The sequence below is a fragment of the Sparus aurata genome, chromosome 7 (assembly GCF_900880675.1).
Source record: "Sparus aurata chromosome 7, fSpaAur1.1, whole genome shotgun sequence".
NCBI classification, from domain to species: domain Eukaryota; kingdom Metazoa; phylum Chordata; class Actinopteri; order Spariformes; family Sparidae; genus Sparus; species Sparus aurata.
The window spans coordinates 12,720,726-12,739,504 of record NC_044193.1 but is presented as its reverse complement, the minus strand read 5'-3'; the positions used below and the strand labels follow the sequence as shown (position 1 = coordinate 12,739,504).

The following is an 18,779-nucleotide window of genomic DNA, read 5'->3' as shown; positions in this document are numbered from 1 at the left end:
GAACTTTCATGTTCCTATCCTCGCTCAAGCCAAGTTTGCTTCTGAAACCTGATGAAACAGGTGCCAAGAAGAAGAAATACAATCCCCAATTAAATTTTTTGCCCGCTGTCTCACTTGCTCGTCCTCTTGCCTCAACTCTGCAGGGAGGTGGGGCATTTGCTGCTACCCCCATAAAATCTCCCTCTTTTTTACAGCCAAGTGTTGGCAGGTGTGATCAAGGTGTTTAACACCACACACGAAAAGTCAAGGCATCACTGAAGTCATGAGAAACCCTCATCTTCTGGGAAACATAAATGCCTGTAGGCTACTAATTTAGTGCTAATCCATGTAGTTGATGTTGAGGTATGTCTCAGGTGAGGGTAGGTGAGATCTTTCACCTGCTGTCCGCCATGAATGAAACGCTACAAGATCACCCAGAGTCCAACCTCTGGGGACTATGAATGCACAAAAAAAAAAAAACATAAAACGGCAAGTTCACCATGACAAAAATAATGAGCCGAGAAACTTGTGGTCAGTCTAAATGGGGCTATTAGTCGATTTCAAAAGTCTCAGGGCCAAAAACCATCTAATCAACATAAACACAAACACATTTTTCTCCAGGTATCCAGATAACTCGAGACTTGAGTTGAAGTTCTGTGAAGCCTTAAGCTACCTCACTAACAGTGAATGGACTGCTGGCTTTATGGGCCCATACAGAACTTTATTATGTACTGTGCAATATAGCGTTACACTCTGCTGATGCTATCAGTTCAGGGCCAGGAGATGCTAGAAAAAACCCATCTTACTGCCTGTTTTCTGTCACTTTTGATTCATCCAGGACTATATTATTTTTAGCTTTGGTTGAGTGGAACAAAAGTCCACAGATGAAGATCCATAAACCTTTCTGAAGTTCACGAAAAAATGTTTCAAGGCTGAAATTCACTTTTTATGAAGTCTAGTTCATCATCAGACAGTGATTATTCACTGTGAAGACATTCAAGGGAGCTCATCAATAAGCACCATAAAATCTGCATTTTAAAGATATGAAATATTTCTTTGACCTCTTTGCCTGCCTGTTTTTTACCAGGTATGAGATCAGGGACATACATCTTGTGGAGGAGAGCGTTCTGGAGAGCCTAAAGGTGAAAGCCAATTTCCACAATTTCAAGCCACGACCTTTCAACATGCGGGAATTCTACGACCGCACCGGCCACGACATCAACGACATGCTGCTCTCCTGCCACTTTCACGGCACCGAGTGCAGACCAGAGGACTTCAAAGTGGTGAGTTGTCTCCAGAAGATCATAGTTATGTGACAAATCTGCTCATGTTCTTTGTTACTGCCGACAAATCCTGTTGAGACCAAAAAACAAAAATGGTTTGATTCTTCTCACAGATTTCTCTTATTTCTAAAAGCTGTCATGAAACTGCAGCTCTTGTGCACATTGTTCCAGAAAAGGACTGGGCACATTATGTGAAACAGCGTCTTCAGCTTCAGGCTCCATGGCGACATTTCCCATAGCAACAGTTGACGGAAGTTTGAGAGCAGGCATTGCCAGAAGACATGCTGTCAACTGTCATGGTCATAGCTCTGTAAAGCTTGTTAAAATTAATACAAGACACCCCATCCCCTCCATCTTCAACAAGCAATAATAATCTCTATAGTGTTTGAATTCATGAGCTATAAATCCAGCATTCAGACTACCTCAGGGTTTTTAGCTCAATATATGCTCTGTAGGAACGTGCCAGTTATTGTAATGCTCTTGAAAAGTAGTCGATGTAACGCATTTTACAATGTTGATTAAGCCTTTAGAAAATGTGAAATTGTGCACTCTGCAAGCTAGCTAACTTTTACTTTTTGGTTCGGTAGCATTTGCAAAAACACAACACAATGTAAAGTCAAAGCGTTACTGTGGAGTTTAATTTAACCCAAGTTAGCCTGCACTGCTATTGTTTGTTATTTACTGTTAGTGTGTTCCATTCGGAAAGATGAAGCTACTGAGCCTGTTGCACTAATGTTGGCCCTGATCCCCACTAGATGTTACCTTTTCTTTGTAATTTAAGCATCTGCTGAGTCATCGACAGCTGGGTAGCGCTAGCACAAGCTGGCTAGCTAAATCAGTTGATCAAGTTGGTGAGATCAATTCTGGACTGAGATTCATCCTCCACCTAAGTTTCACAAAAATCTGCTCTGTGGTTTTCATTTAATCCTGCTGACAAACCAACTAATGAACAAAAATGGAGGTAACGTTGAATCATGCAGTAAGTCCTCCAGCTGGTCAACTCCTGTGTGTCCTCTGCAAGTTAGATAATATGACAAACTAATTTAATTTCACACAGATATTGGAACCAAAGAATCAATGCCCCATGGAGAATGTTAAAGTATTAATAAAGCCTACCCAATTTTTTTCATTTTCACTAATGACTATTCTGACTAAATAAGTTCTACAATAAAAAAAAGGGGACATTAATGCTAAAACAATTTCTTGGCAAATATGAATTTTAATTGCAGTTTTACTTAAAAAATACATCAATGAAGCCCGATGAACACGAGCACTGAGGTTTATTTTGAGTCAGTCTTACAGACACCGACCTGCTGCCATGAATACTCATTCAGGCAGAAAATCCACCACTAAAAATAGTCCCCAACAGATGAACTACTTAATTCTGTTTGAGCAAATTTGAAAAAAATTACAGTGCCCAGGTGTTTTAGGAAATTATCGCCTTAGAAAAAAAACATTTCTGTGACCTGTTATTAAAGATTTATTTCTTCAGAAGGAGTGCATCAGTTTGGGAAGCGTCGTTTAACGCATTGTTGGTTTCTGGTCTTTTCATGGAATTTTTGTTTTAGAATATCACCAAGTTTATTCTTTAAAATGAAGGTACTTTTTTTAAAAAAAATAGAGTGCATTTTACATGGTGTTTCAATTGTAGAGTGCAGACAACAGACACTGTATAAATCATAGGATTATCTATTTATAGTGAGTTAAAGAATGATGAACCCCCCACAGCAAAGAAAGAGTGAGCCTCTGAGTGAACTGAAGGAAACAGACATGTCGTTTTCTGACCTGAGGATACCTGCTGCGTTTTTTAGGGGTTTTTTTTTCCCTCGAATCGAAACCTTTCTCTGGTGAACATTTGTCATGGCGCATGTTGTTGCGTGAACATGTTCTTGTTTTATTCGCACAAGCAGAGGCAGACATTTACAAAGCAAAGTCGGGCTTACACTTGTGTTATTGATAGTTTTATGATGACAGCGTTTAGAGTGTGTTTTTATCAGCGTGCGCATGAAATCTGTTTGGAATCTTTGCCAACGAGTTCTCATTTAAAATTTGTGATCAAACATTGTTTTGAGCGTTTTTGTTTATTTAGTGGAATCCCCACTGCTCTGTATAAATGTTTACATCTACCTTTTCATCTTCAAAACAAGGGAGGAGCGGCATCCTTTGAAATGAAACCCTTGTGGAGAATAGATGTGGAATAACACAGTGGAGCTGGTCAAAGAAATCTATTCAGTCTGACAGTCATTATAAATTACTGTATTTGTGCGTCTGACTGATGCTCATGTAAGTTTATCCCCTGCAGCAAAAAGTAGAGCTGCCACTCTGTAATGTCCCTGCCATTAAACCTTGCTGTTGCTGTTGCTGTTGCTGCTGGTGTACCCGGATGCGGTTGCCAAAGGCCACTGGCATCGGATGAGGTTTTTAATTTGGAGCCCAACATTGATCATTCCACACCGCAGCGTCAGTGAATTGATTAGATTAAATTTAATGGTAGTTTTTCACCCCTAAGAGGACTCCCGTTTATCTTCTGTGGATGTCTGTGGAGGAACCTCTTGTATATTCCCTCCACTGTGTGATCAATAACATGTCAGCGTGAACTGTGTGGCTTCACCTTTATTTAACCAGCAGAGATGACGATGAATAAGCTTGTATGTGTCGGCCTGAGAGATTTATTCTCGGCAGCGAAGCGTTAATACACGCATTTATACAGAAGGACACCAAAGAGCAGCGCTACATGAGCCACTTACTGCAGCAGCTGCATTGAAGTAGCTTTGAAGTGATATTTCTGCTTATGGGCAATTTTATTATTTCTCCAACTGTCACAGTGAAAGGGAAACTACTGGAAGGCTTTTATCTGTCTCCACATGCAGTTTGAAGTGGTGTGATTAGTCTAAATTACCTCAATTATTACGTTCTTTGGTAACCAAAGGCAAATCTGATGAGTGATGATTCATTTACAATGGTTCCTATTTACATTTCGAATTTAATTTTGGATCACTTCGCATGATTAGACATGTGTCTCTACATTCAAGAGTTACCACCACACCATATCACCTTTAGGTTGATGTCACCTCATCAGTGCTAGCTTACCTCTGGCTCAAGGGTCGAGTGTGTGGGATTCAGTGGCATCTAGCGTTGAGGTTGTAGATTGCAACAAATCAAACATGCACCCTCCTTTATAGGGATTGCTAAAGAATTATAATTGTTCTCCCTAGAAAAGGACCCGCTCCCTCTGTAGATATAAAAGCCACACATCCTCATACTAAACTTGACCAGTGACTCCCAAAATTACATATATCAATGTTCCCAAATCAATGTGACCATTGAATCGGAAGCAGGTGAACAACACCTTCATCGTACCGTCACACGTTGGTTAGGTTTAGATACAAAAAGTCCTGTGCTTCTTTAACCCGAACTCCTCTTTATGCAGACCTTTTGCGTTCTTTCTACTAGTCCACCTGATTTCCTCCTTTGCTGCATCAATACTTACTGCGGCCACTAGAGGTCGCCACCAAGCACGAAGGAAGATATGGATCAGAACAAGCTGCTTTCACAGTTGACCTATATGGTTGTAGTTCTGATGAGGACTGTAAAAAAAGGCTTATTCCAAGGAAAGGAAAACACAGGGATTCATATCTTCCAATAGATCCTCCTTAATCCTACCCACCGAAACTACAGGAGACTCTGGGTTTAATTACTCCGATTGGTCAGGAAAAACACCGTCTATAGTGCTTGCTATAGTTAAAAAGTTATGCTGAGGTATAGCTACAGCCTAAGTTAAACTTGAATAAGAATAATTCAGTCTGACTCTAATTGAGTCACAATTCTACCTCCAAAAAAGTCCCTACAGGCTGGTAGTGTTTAGTGCAATACAAACAAATCTTTAACATCAAATCTTTAAAGTGAACCTACTCTAATGAGTCTGTATTGCTTTAAGCAGTGGAGCTCCCCTCAGAGCACCGTGTCAGATCAGCAGCAGCTCACAGTAAATTATTCCCTCATTAAAAGGTCATTTAAAGATGTAAGAACCACAAAAATAATCGTGAAGTGATAACAAACAGTTGGCTGCTGAGCTATTAACCTTGTAGTCCTTGCTGAACTTAAGACCGTTCGGTTACCGTTGCATGTACTGAAATGCATATGAACGGTAATGCGTTCACTTAAACAAATGATGGTCTACCCCGTTAATATCAGTGGCGATACAGTTCAATAACACCTGCATTAATAAATGCCCCAACACAGGCAGTAGATCCATCACTTATGATCACTTATTACTTAATTGCTTATTTTTACACTGTATTTATTTATTTTGACACTTTTTTTTTCACTAAAAGAGCTGAAGGCAATATGTGAACTGATCTGACTGAACCCAACCGGAAACCCAAACAGTAGGTCTAACCTGGCCCAGTGGGTCATAATGGGTTTCAATGGGTGCAGGTTGGGAATCGTTGCTCTACTGGGGATCAGTAAAATTCTCTCTCTCTCTCTCTCTCTCTCTCTCTCTCTCTCTCTCTCTCTCTCTCTCTCTCTCTCTCTCTCTCTCGCTCTCTCTCTCTCTCTCTATATATATATATATATATATATATATATATATATATATATATATATATATATATATATATATATATATATATATATATATATATATATATATATATATATATATATATATATATATATATATATTTTCTGATTATTTCAATAAAAAAATTATATATATATATATATATATAATTTTTTTTTTATTGAAATAATCAGAAAATAGCGATGACACCACACGTACATCAATATCCACAGCCCAACTTAAACATACACTCCACACACACACACACACACACAAATATAGACAAATTGAGTCCAAATGTTGCAATAAGCATTCAGGACTATTTCTTCATTTAGTAGATATGTTTGAAAAATATGTTTATTCACTATGAGCTTTATTTCATTAGCAGGCAGCCAATTATAGAGAACTAATATGTTTTCCAGGGGGAAAATCACAGGTATGAATAAAAAGAAAAATGAAGGCTGAATTACATTTAGCTGCACTAGTTTCTGGGACGCTTCCACAAGTTGTTCCCTCAATGACAAGTAAAAAAAAATGTCTGCTGTGAAAAAGGTCATGTTGAGATCAGCTTTCCACCTGCCCCTCTAACTGCAAACAGTCACACAACAAAAGCCCTTAATGAGTTTGCTGTGCTCGACCCAAGCAGAGGAGAAAATATGAAATTCCTGAACAAACAGTCCCCTGAACTGAGAGGTGAAGATTGTCGCTCTGTGCCACTTTAATGATGCAGCAGTTGTTGGCCGAGCTGAGTGCCCTTCTCCCTGACCCTGCGTCATGACTCGTCCCTGTATGGTTTTCAAGACACATATGCTTGTAAACATTTTGCTTAGTGCTGCCTCTGTGATTCATTTCAGCACTGGAACACATAACGCACAACATGTTCAGCGTGTAAATAGTTGATTGTGCACGTTTGTTAAGTCCTGACACCCGGTCAAGCATCTTGTTGACCTTTCAGTGTTTTCCTCTAGTTTGAGTTGGATACATAATTTATGCAGCGGTTAATTTATGTAGCTCACCAGTCCAAGTCCTGTTCCTTCTCTCAAATCTCTTCAATGCCTACTATGATAGAGCAATTTCTCTTCTCTTTGAAGAGCAGGGCACTGCTCAGGAAATTGCATCTGGCCAGAACATAGTGGCAGCAGAGAGGTGTTTCCCCTGGAGAGGTTTAAGGCCTTTATTTCTCTCCTCTCAACCTCCCTTTGTTATCTGCATCACCGCACAGCTAGGGAAAAACTGGAAAATGCACTTCCTTTGAAGACCGTCTTTGATGCATCGCATTGTTAATCTTTTCATTGTTTCATTGTAAAGTGCTTGATGAATAAGGAAGAAGGTATGTCCCAGCTGACCGTTCTTTGTGAGAAGATCAAACGTGTTAAAGAAAAAAACAGAGAGGCTGATAGGAAACTATTTTCAGTTCCGTTTGTGATAAGAATGCAGATTCACTGAGTCTGAATCTGCACTGAACTGACCGCATCACTTTTTCCTTTTGAAAAATAATAATATGGAGCCTTATTATGTGGAAAACAAAGGAGTGAATCAGCAACTGGAAGACGCCTCAAGGGTTTGACTCATGCAATTGATGGCACGCACAGAAAGTTGACGATACCTTGTCACCTCCTGTCACAGAGTCATTAATATTTATAATAGTTCCTCCTCTGCTGAGTTAGTGTTTAGAAATAAGCCAGTGTGAATAGGTATCATTTACACTCGGGCTCCCGCCACTTTCTGAAATGTACAATTTTGTCCCCTCACTTTTTAATAGCAATTTTTGAGACTGTGCTGAAAAAAAAACAACAACCTTGCACCAAAACGTGTTTAAGCTGCCGTAAGCATTATTTTCTCATTGAATTGACTGTTAAATAGCTCTGTATTCCAACATCAGTCTAACTGGTCAGTAACTCTCTCCTCCCCCTGCTCATGCAGCATTAATTTTTGGTTTCACATTGGACACGAGCATCTCTGAGGTGACACTTTGGATGTATTTGGTCCAGTCACCCATATAAGTACAGCAGCCCGAGCTCGCAGTCTGACAACAAACTTAAAAATGGGTCACAGTCAGCTGCTCGGTCAGACAACCTGTTTTTCTGGTAAGGACGAGCCGGACAAATTGTCACGTTCAAATTAAAATCTTGCTGCAAGAGATAATAATAATGATAGTATGTTCACCTCCTTGCCGATGAAGCTCACCCTATTATATTTTCCTCTTTTCTTTCTCTTTTCTATCATTATTTATTGATTGATTGTTTGCTTTTTTTTCAGACTTGCCATAATCGATTACAATTTATTTCTGTGTTTCCTTTTTTCTGACTTAGTCTAAACTACTCCCCCCTGTTGTGCTCCAACACACACACACACACACACACACACACACACACACACACACACACACACACACACACACACACACACACTCACAAACAGACTTGTCTGGTCTCACTTGTTATGTCTTACTTCACTAATAAACAATAACATACATAATGCTAGCCCCTCTCAAACTTAATACATAACACGTTATATGTGATGTTTATTTCAAGCAAAGTCTACTCAATCGCCAGCATGAATGTTGGCAAACCACGGCTTAGCTGGCTGTCGCTTCATATTCACTCTACAGACGTGACGGTGGTATTAATCTTCTTATCTAATTCTCTGTAAGGAATTGCCCAGCTTTTCTTTTTACCGTACACCTCATTACAGCTTTGTTAGGCAGAATCGTTTTCAGAATCGTTTTCTTACTGCTGATGATGTGTTTTTTTCCGTACATTTTAACATGATATTTCTCGGTTAATGGACTTCATTTTCTGAGACAGTAAATAGGAAGACCAATCACACTCATGTGAGAAGTAACTTGTGTTCCTTTCACTCAGAGAAGCGCTATGAGAAATGGATAAATGGCTCCAGCAGTTATTAAGGAGTTATCGAAAGCACCCGGCGCTCCCCCTCTGCTCCTTAGCGGAAGAGAATCATCCCTGCTAATTGGACTCGGAGGCATTTCTGAAGCAGACAGCAAACTGTGCTCACTTAAAAACCCACTCACCAGTGAACACCAGTAAAGAAGAACGGAGCGAGAGTCCCACTCCGGCGAGCACTTCCCGAGGTCTGATGCTCGGCCCTTTTTTGTTTGTCAAACTCGAGCCTTGACAGCTCCACCCGGGGAATAGATGCGTGTTTGCCAGCCCCCAGCGCTCTGCTGTCGTGACAGTTGTGTCATAATTTCTGTTCTCTGATCGCAGCTGTCATGTCTCAAGGAGGCAACGTGCATTTGTAGATTTTGCAGACAAACTGTAAAAACATGGCGTGCCTCGGAGAAGAGACAGCTTGGTGGGATGAGAATCACTGCGTTTTGTCTCGCTTTCATCATTTACAAGCTGTGACGCTGTAAACGTGTCAAGACATTCTGTTTTAGTAATAGTTATGCAACTCTTAACAAAAACAATTTCTGCATTTTTTTTGTGCCTGTTGGCTTCAAATCCTCCGTCTTAATTACATTACTAATGACCATTTCCCAAAGCAGTGCAGTTTTAAAAGCAGCCAGTGTTGCATAAGCACAAAAAATATATACAAATACGAGTGATGGATTACTTTTCTCAAGCAGGTTTAAAGTTTCTCCAAGTCGAATTTTCAAACTGTGCAGGCATGACGTGAGTCCAACTGCTGTCTAGAAGGAAGGAAATCTAAAATGTATGGTGTATGATTTGGAAAATGCTCTGCAGCAGTGTAAAATATACTGTCTAGGGACTGAATAAATCATACAAAACCACCACTGTGCTGCCTTGAAATCCCAGATACAGTTTCGTTGCTGCACTGTGATGTTTTTCACGCAGTTTAAAAAACTCATCCAGTGCACCATCCAGTCTGATTGTAGTGCCCCACCCTGAAGTCTCTAAAAGCAAACCCAGAGGGTGACACAGCGCTCAGATTGCTCTGACATCTCCGGCCGTGCTGAGAGCTAGAAGAGAACCAGCCTCTTTGCAGGGAGGGAGCAGCCCCTCTTTCCCTTGGCAAGAGTATACTTAAGCTTGCATTTGCTCTGGGTTTGGTGGCCTGAAGCGACAGAGATGAGGCGCAGCCACCACCCACATCGTCCGGCAGCTTGTTGGTCAGCACAGCTGCGCACCTCATCCTGAATCCCGAAAGCGGTCACATCCTCCTGCGCTGAGCCAGCAAAGTTATGTCACCTCTCACTCTCACTGTTTCTCCCCCCCCTCCCTCCTTTCTTCAGCGATTTTCTGCATTCCTCCTTCGTCTCAACCCCTGCGCAGTGCATTCCTCACATCAACCCCCATGGGCATGACAATCCTCATTATGTTTTCATGTCATGCTCTCTCCTCTCTCCCTCTATCTCCCTTTGCCTCCTTCACTCTTGTGCCCTCTCCTTTGTTCTCTTTGCTCCCATCGCTCTCAGACTTAAGAGCCGCTGTTTTTTTAAAAAAACAAACAAAACTTGAAAAAGAAAGGATCGGTGGAGATATTAAGAACACAGTAAATCACTTAAACAGCCCTTGAATGTATCCCCACTGTGATAAACATATGAACACACTTAGAGGATTAAATTAATATTCGCCCCACAGTGCTGAACGAGGGGTATTTAGTGCTGACCGCCTACAAAGACTGATTTAGGGGCAGAGTAACCACATTACCTAGATCAGCAGGTGAATACTCAGGGCTCATAATGGAGCGACTCTGTCAGCAGCGAAACTGCCAAACACAGCAGGAGAGCTCAGGTGCAACTCAGTCGAGCGTATTTGAAAGCAGGAACTTTAATAAACATTCACCTCCCTTACATCCCCCGAAGATTAAAACCCTCGTACGTCATCATCATGCACACAACTTTGAAGGCGTGTTCTCCCTCATGTCAATTCAGTGAAAAACCCCAAACTCGGAGAAGACTTCCTCAAGTCGAGTTTCCATCAAAAAGGTGGCTGAAATTCTAACTGAATTTCCAGAAGATCCGCAAAGAAGATTCGTATGAATGCATTCACTGCTGTCATGCAAATATTAGGAGTTTGTTGATTAATATATGAGTTGATGCCTCTAGCTGTGCAGTCTGGAAGAAGAGGGAAGAACAACAGTCAAATCCAGGGCTAGAGTGCACTTAAGAAGTGCGTGTGTGCATGCACAGGGTTGGGCGTTTTTGGCTTGTTTCGAAGGGCAAGAAAGCGCCATTCATACGATAGTCAGTTATTACCACCCACATGATTAAATGATTGAATGTCTTGAATACATTTTAGACTGATTTCATCATGTTGAGAACCTCAGTTCTGATTGATTGCATTCATACTTGTTGAGTAAAAACTTTAAAACCTTTTGGAAAAATGAGAGAACGTTGTGCTGGCTTTCCTTCGTTACCAGCCAATGTCAGCTAGCTATACGTCAACATGACATCTCTGACCATTCCATTTGTTTGGGTGTTTTTGTTGACGGACACTTCAGTGATTATTGGATCTTCAAACGCTTAAAGAGTGTACGACTTTCAACCAGATTATGTGAATTGGAGAACATTTTATTTCCTCACTTCCTGACAGAAGAAAAGTGCTTTAGCAGCATTTCACCTGTGATCAAATTTCAAATGATGAAAAACAACGTAGAAAAAGGTTAGAACGGTGATGATGTAAGATTCTGAAGAAGCTCAAGTCTCCTCGTGGTTTTTGAAGTGTGTCCTGCACCATTGGCACCTCACTGCTGTTCGGTCGACTGAGAATGTTGAATCAGCAGCCGAGCCCGTCGGTGAGAAAAATCCCTCTGATTGGCTGGTCAGTGCGCAAAAAGAGCGACGGAAAAAAAAGAAAGGGGAAAGCCCCTTGAGCCCGTCGCTGTATTATGCATGATTTAACCCATTTTGTGCGGCTTCTCCTTATTTTTTGCCTTCTCCTCTTCGCCAGTGGCACTCAAAACTTTTATCAGACCTATTCTGGATTGGAAGTGGTGTCAAAGAAACACCGCTTTATCCTAACAATGTTGTTTCCTCTCAAGCAGGAGCAGAACTTACAAGCTAGTTGGCAGTTGGCTGTAGTCTTTGAGGTGCGCAGCTGTTTGGTCAGCTTTCGTCGACGCTCGCTCTCTGATCCTGGTTTTGTGTGTCTGGGCCTTCAGTCGCACACTTCCAGTGCATCATGATTTATTGGCTAAGCCTCTCTGCATTTACTTAGTTGCATTTTTTTCCCCACTTTCCCACCTCAGCCTGAAGGACAGTTCCTTGTGGTTTTCGCTGTTTTTACGCGCAGATTAAAAATGCAGATAAAAACGGGTGAAAGGGAACACACTTGCTGTCCTTTTCTTCTGCGTCCCTTTCTCCATCTCTGTCTCTTAATATCTTGCTTTGTTTACCCCTACTGCATAAAAGCACTTTTGTTTCACGCCATTAGAGAGTCCAACCCTGTGAGACCAGAGAAACTGACCCACAGAGGGTTTTTAGGACGAGTAAGGCGAAATTTTAAAGCATCATTAACTGCAGGTATGAGAGAAAGAACAGTGGAGGGCTGCAGTTTTGCCACAAGGGAGCAAAAGACACAAAAAAAAAAAAGGAAAAAAAAAATCAGCTTTCACTGGGAGATTGATCGTCTGCGATCACTGAGCTTCAAAACATCACCAGTTGTTTTAGCATACAAATAGCCTAATCACTCTTTGCAATGCTCTAACTGTAATGGCCACTTTAATAACCCCACACAGATCTGCTCTTCTTAAACCCTGGAGATATCCTCTCCCATGTTGTTAAAGGGCGAACAGCCACACAGCATCTCCATGACTCCAGCTGGTTTCTAGACGGATCAGTAATGCTGCTCAAGCACGCTCTATTTGCCCGGGCCTGAGAGGGGGAAACGCTTTTTATGAAGACATCGGACTGGGGAAGAAGGAGGGGGGTGAAAAAAAAAGCACAGCGGGGCTGAAAATAGCCGGGTTGGCTGCACTGCTCTGCCCATGGTTTATTTATCCTGAGGATTAGTGCAGGTGACTTGAGGGCCGGGCTCTGTGTGGGCTGGAGGGAGGCTGGCAAACAGCTAACTGTGACTCAGACTGCTGGATGGAGTTTAGGAGGAAGAGACAGAAGAGGAATGATGCCGCATTCAGGCTGCACTGGCCTGACCCCAAATCAGGGTAATTGTGTTTCCCTGAGGTTGGCTGGGAGACACAATGGCCTCTGTTAGATGTGAGATAGTGGTGGTGAGTAACTAATTGCATTTACTCAATTACTTTACTTGAGTGCCAATTTTGAAGTGCCTTTTGTGGTGGCATTTCGGCTCGCTTGACCATTCAGGAGAGATGAAGAAGACTCAGAGACACCGATGGCTTACGTTGAGATAGTTTATAGAACATGGAGGAGCAACATAACATCACATCTGTCTGCACAGAGTGTTGCCATGATAATCCTAACGAGGCTTCCCAAGTGTCCAAATGATATATTACAGCTTCAGTAGGCAGTGCTTCCATACATGGTTATCTGTTTAATAACATAGCAAAGGGGGAGATGCAGAATCTCTCCCCTGTAGCCAGAGGACTAAGAGGTAAAATAGGTCAGAGACACTTAGTCTGTGAACATGGATAGATCGAAGGCCTCCTTACGAAGGTTTACGAAAACAGTTAGCTTAGCCTTGGCTTGATACGTCAGACATCTGTTCTGTGGACATATCCACAGTAGATTTGAATATCTAGGTTGCAGAGACTATGAGAGGATTGCTCGTCACTATCATTCTCCAGACTTTAAGGTCTGTACAAGACACGTATGACCTCCTAATGTTTGGAGACATAATCATAAATGCCCCCACAGCCTTCACTACATTTCAAAGAGAAATACTTTCATGTGACAGCTTTAGTTAGAAGTTAGAATTAAGATTGTACATTACATTTATGAGATACAGTATTAAAGATCAAACCAGAGTTCCCTGACCTGTTTGTTTTGTGACTCCTCACACTCAGCAGCGTGCGTGAGTCTTCTTGTTGTTTTCCTATTAGCTGTGGTTCTGTTTGATATTCTTTAAACCTCTGTACTTTCTGGCGAACCTGTGAAGGACTTTTCCTTCTTCAGGCTAAAAATGTCTCTCTCTGAGCTAGTTCACCTCTGTGCCTCGTAAGGATGGCTGGTAAGGCCAGCCGTCATAATAGTGCCACCTCTGTCTCCAGGGCAATCAAGGCCGAGAGATGTGATGCACCCAAATAAACAGATTGTCCTTTATTGGAGTGTATTACATGTGAGGATCACAAAATGTGACTTAGCCTAACCTGAATACTCGTCAACAAATGCCTCAGCATAAGACGTCCAAGTCATCTGAACCATCTTCAGTAAAAGGTGAATCAGTTCTCAAAAATATCTTCCCAGAATCATATTGTAAACAAGAGTATGTCATCAACAAATCACGACCTGTAGAATGTGACACGCCCACTTTGGTTCACACTTCAGGCTGAGGAAAACCTGTTGTTTTTTTATTGTGTGCATAATCCAGCACAGATGTAATGCCTGTCCGTTCACTCTTGCTTTACCTCAGTTTCCATCACTCTTTCTCCTCCGCCTCCATCAGCGGGCTGTTTTCTTTTGCAGTGTAGAGTGTTCCAGCGTTACCTGGGGATGGTGTTCGGGGAAAACTATGCTTCTTCCTGTTTCCTGCTTTCCATTGTGTCCTTATTCGATCTTCTTTGTTCAGGTAAAAATTGAGCCCACTGTCGGACAAGAGAGGTTTGTAGGAAAGATATCCAAACGTGGATGGTGCCATTTCTGCCGAGATCTGAGTACTTCTTCCGACACTGCGGGTAGTGTGGTGTGTTTTTATCAAATGGATCAGGACGGTTAAGTCTTGAGTGGGGCTGTCGTGCTGTGCAGGCTGCTGGAGTCAAACTCACTGAAGATTACAGTTAAAAAAATCAAAATGTAGCTTTCTGTAGAAAGTCTCTCCCCAGCAGCCGTAACTGAAAAACTGATGCTTCATGCGTCAAATCTTTAACGGCCACGTGACGAGACTCGACAATCAACTCTCTTTCTCCAGAAAGTTTCATCTGTTGCTCTAAATTCAAGTCAGGATTTAATGTTTCCTTGGTTACAACGTCGGACCAAATCACAATCAGGAGACTTTTTCATTTGATGTTAACGACGCGGCCATGAAAACATGACAGATTGGATTTTAATATTTCACTCAGGAGGAGTGTGATATTGCTTTAATGAAGCACAGAAACATGCAGGGGCAGAAACTACGAGATGTTGTTAAACAGAGTGTAAAAAAAACGAAAGCGAGCGGGAATTTTTTTTTTAAAGGAACATTTAAAATAGGTTATCCGCTCTGATGCACAAGAAAACCCACACACGCGCCTCTTCTTAATCCTGCATTGTCAGGGAACACGCACTGTAAACACAGCTGAGTGATGGCAGACAAACTCCGAAACCTGTAAACAATCAAATAATCCTGCCACGGTACAAAACAGCTCTGACAGAGACAAACACACGGAGAGGGAGAGCGACGCACCTGCCAGGTTTACACTCGTCTTTCTTTCTTGCAAAACAACCTCCTTTTTTGTGTTTTTGTTTGTCTTTCGGCGTAAACTGCACAAAAACTGTGAGCAGACAGACTCGGCTCTGTGTGTGACGGGGGTCGGAGGAATGGACGCGGGGCATGAAAAATGTGAGAAAAGACAGATGGAAGCAGTTGTAGTGACAGGTGAGGGACGCAGGCTGTATCACTGTAGGTGTGAAACACAGCGCCGAACTGAACTCGCTCAGAACGAGGCAAGGACAAATGGATGAAAGAAAGGGGAGAGAAGACAAGAAATGTGCTGCAGGCATGTTAGAACTAAAATGAGGGTTATAATGAGGAGGTTTTGAATGGAGGGAGAGAGCAGTGGGAGAGGGGGAACAAACAGGGAGCGGGGAAAGGCTCTTTCTGCGTGTCTTACTCTGACACGGCTATAATGACTCATTTATTTTAATATGCAGGAACATCCTGCCCAAATTTACTCTGCTCATATTAAAGGTTTTTATTATTGTCTGAGGGGAAACAAAGGGGATATTAATTTCCTGCTCGTGATATCACGCACAGAGCAACCCAATCACTGGAATAAATGTTTGAAATGTACGTTTTGTCAAACCACGTATAGATTTCAATACTTGATGTTTCTTCATGTTTAAACTTTATGTTTATGTCGAAGCTTTATGTTTCTTGAGATTCAATTTAAAAACGATTCTTGTGACCACGAAAAAAGTCATGTCTTCGCTCAAAATACCTGTTTTGGTTGCCCGTCAAACATATCGGCCCGACTGATATATTGTCTGGCCGATACTATAAGCCTATATAGGCCTGCCACAGATATATCAGTTTTCTGCTTTTAAGATATTTCAGTTTCCTCTGAGTCAAACCGTGCCACAATGACTTGCTCTTCCTTTACCAGGCGTAGCATGGCGAGTTGGACCTCCTCTAGTGTGGGGCTTTCAATGACGTCTTGCGACTGCAGCCAGTCCATGGTTCTAACTAAATTCCTGTGGTTTGGAGTTTAGTTTTTCTTCTGTGTCCCTGTTTTTTTTTTTTTATTTTGTCTTTTTTTACAGTTTCATTATGTTTTAGCTGTTCAGGAGACATGTTGAGTGACTGCTGGTTTTTTGATTGTGCTTATTCCTAAAAGCTTTTAAAGAATGAAAATAATTAATTACTTTTTTAATTACTTTTATTGTGAAGAATTCATAGGAAAGGAAACGTGGTGTACTGTAATAGCAGAACTTTATTATTGTTTTTTTTTTTTTTACTTATGTTTGGAGGAACAGTGTTTACAGCCACTCCGCTGATTCAAGACACGTAATAAGTAATACCTTTAAGACACGCCATAAGGCAGGAAGTCCTGCACATGTGTATCAAAAAGCCTTGTGTGTTGTCCAACATGTGCTGATATAAAAACTAATGATGATGCTTTGTCCTCTGCATCACAAGTGTTTGTGACAAAATATGTGCGTGTCAGCAGACATATTGGTATCGTAAAAGTTTAATCGGTAATATCAGTATCGGGATCGGCCCCAGAGATCAAGTTTGTGTCAGGTGGGGTCATGTAGAAATGTCAATGTGATACGTAGCCTATGACAGGCGGATATATGAACGTATCAGTGGCTTGCAGGAACGTTTTACAGCTAACTGCCGACATATCATCCTGACAACTGGGCTGCACAGAAACACAACGTTACACACTGATAAAGTGTTGTTGCAGGAAATGGTGGCATTCACAACAACAACAACAAAGCAGCCTCCTGGGAGAACAGCCGGGAGACTGATTAGTATTTCCAGGATGTGCCTTTGCACTTTTATATCAACCTCAGACTGGCATTTCCATCGCAATTACTGAGCTAATCAGTTAACCGGCGATGGCTCCGGCTTGGCCTGCAGCCTGAGTTTAGGCAACATTTCTTTCAGTTGTTTTTTTTTTCCTTTTTTTTAATGTGTCGGCGGGAAATAATGGCACGTCTGCAGAAAAAAGAGTTCACTGGCTGATGTAAAGTGTGTGGATTTGTATTTGTGTGTGTGTGTGTGTGTGTGCGTGTGCCAGTGTTGTATTGTTGATTTGTTGAGACCTTGGCTCCTCTGGATGCTCCACTTTCTTGAAAGATTATCATTATGACATTTCATGGTAACGGCACAGAATACAATACGATGCAGAGTGACAGGAGAGCTGGGAGACAGATAGAGAGACATTTGCAGGCTGACAGGGAGGAGGAGGACAGGAGGGAAGAGAAAGGACAACACCGTTCAATAACTGTGAATAATGTCTGGAATTCACTCATCGGCTCGATTAGAAATTATTTCCAAAGAAAGAAATGTTCTTATTTATTAAGTGCAGCAGGATTCAGACGGTAGTAACTCGAAGTCACTGAGCTTTACCTGAAAAATTGGACTGACTTCATGGACTTTGCTGCTGTTAACTGCTCCTCATGAGAACGTCAAAAACCTAAAAATCATATATCATTAAATACACCTTGAGTATAAATGCAAATCTGCCTGTTTGGTGTATTTTTTATTGATTGATTCTTTTAGCTCAGTGCTTGGATTTTGGTGTTGTTTTATCATGCAGCAGGAGGCTGTTTACTCTTTACGCTGCCTCCACAGCATCAAACGGAAAAACAGACACAGTTCGCAACAAGCTGGTGAACACTGCGGAGTGTTAAGAGACAGGAGTTGAAGACCAAAAACTGAGCCTAAAAACAGTTAATTTTGGACTTCAGGTTGACACAAAAAGGAAAAGACTTTGCTGTGCTGTGTCTGCTCGATGTGCAAATCGTAGGGGTGTAAATCACCAGTTTCATCCTGTTACGACATTGTGTAGATTCTTTGGCATCTGCGAATATTGAATCAAAGCCCAAAGTCTACGATCAGGGTCCCGCGATCGATACAAGTCGATATCATCTGCCTATCCAACACAATCCGTGAGAGAAGAAGCTGCCAGCACTTTCTTTTCTGCTGTCGGCCATAAATAATTAGGAATAATTGTGACTGGCTAAGTGCAGAAGAGTTTACTCTGAATACATAAAACATAGCTTAAAAACAAGAACATTTAAGTGTAAAATTTGGCTCAGGGAGAGTTAGATGATTAGAGCTTCGGCATTTTACAGGGGGGACTTTTCCTCCACTCATAGCTTAAGAAAATCAAATGTATTATTTTTCCTTTTCCTTTCTTACCTTTTGTTTAAGTCACTGTCTCCTGACAGAATAACAAGGTTGAATTTCAGCCTGCGTTCATGTTTCTTCCTCATTGTTAAAACAGAGCAAATATTGCTGTTGCAATGTGCTGAGTGAGACGCCCGATTTGTCTTTTTTGCCTAAGTCCAAAACATTTCCACATGCTTACTGTAAACTCGAGAGGGGAGTAAATACCCTTGCTGTTGGCTGCTTGGCATTGGCGCTGTTTGAATGGGTTAGGAGGGAGGTGTGTTCGGATGGGAAAGATGACAGAGAATATTAAAATAAAGATGATGATATAAATCGATGTTTTCACCTTGC

At 41.5% G+C, this 18,779-nt stretch overlaps 1 protein-coding gene across 2 annotated transcripts in view; it reads left to right on the top strand.

Annotated features, from left to right (window-relative positions):
• The window catches only part of LOC115584760 (acid-sensing ion channel 1-like), a 65,597-nt gene that overhangs the window by 7,869 nt on the left and 38,949 nt on the right, over positions 1 to 18,779 (top strand). For both annotated transcript variants that reach the window (XM_030422458.1, XM_030422459.1), the window contains exon 2: positions 1,067 to 1,262. In XM_030422458.1, coding sequence (XP_030278318.1) covers positions 1,067 to 1,262 — 196 coding nt within the window. The remainder of the gene's footprint in view (positions 1 to 1,066; positions 1,263 to 18,779) is intronic.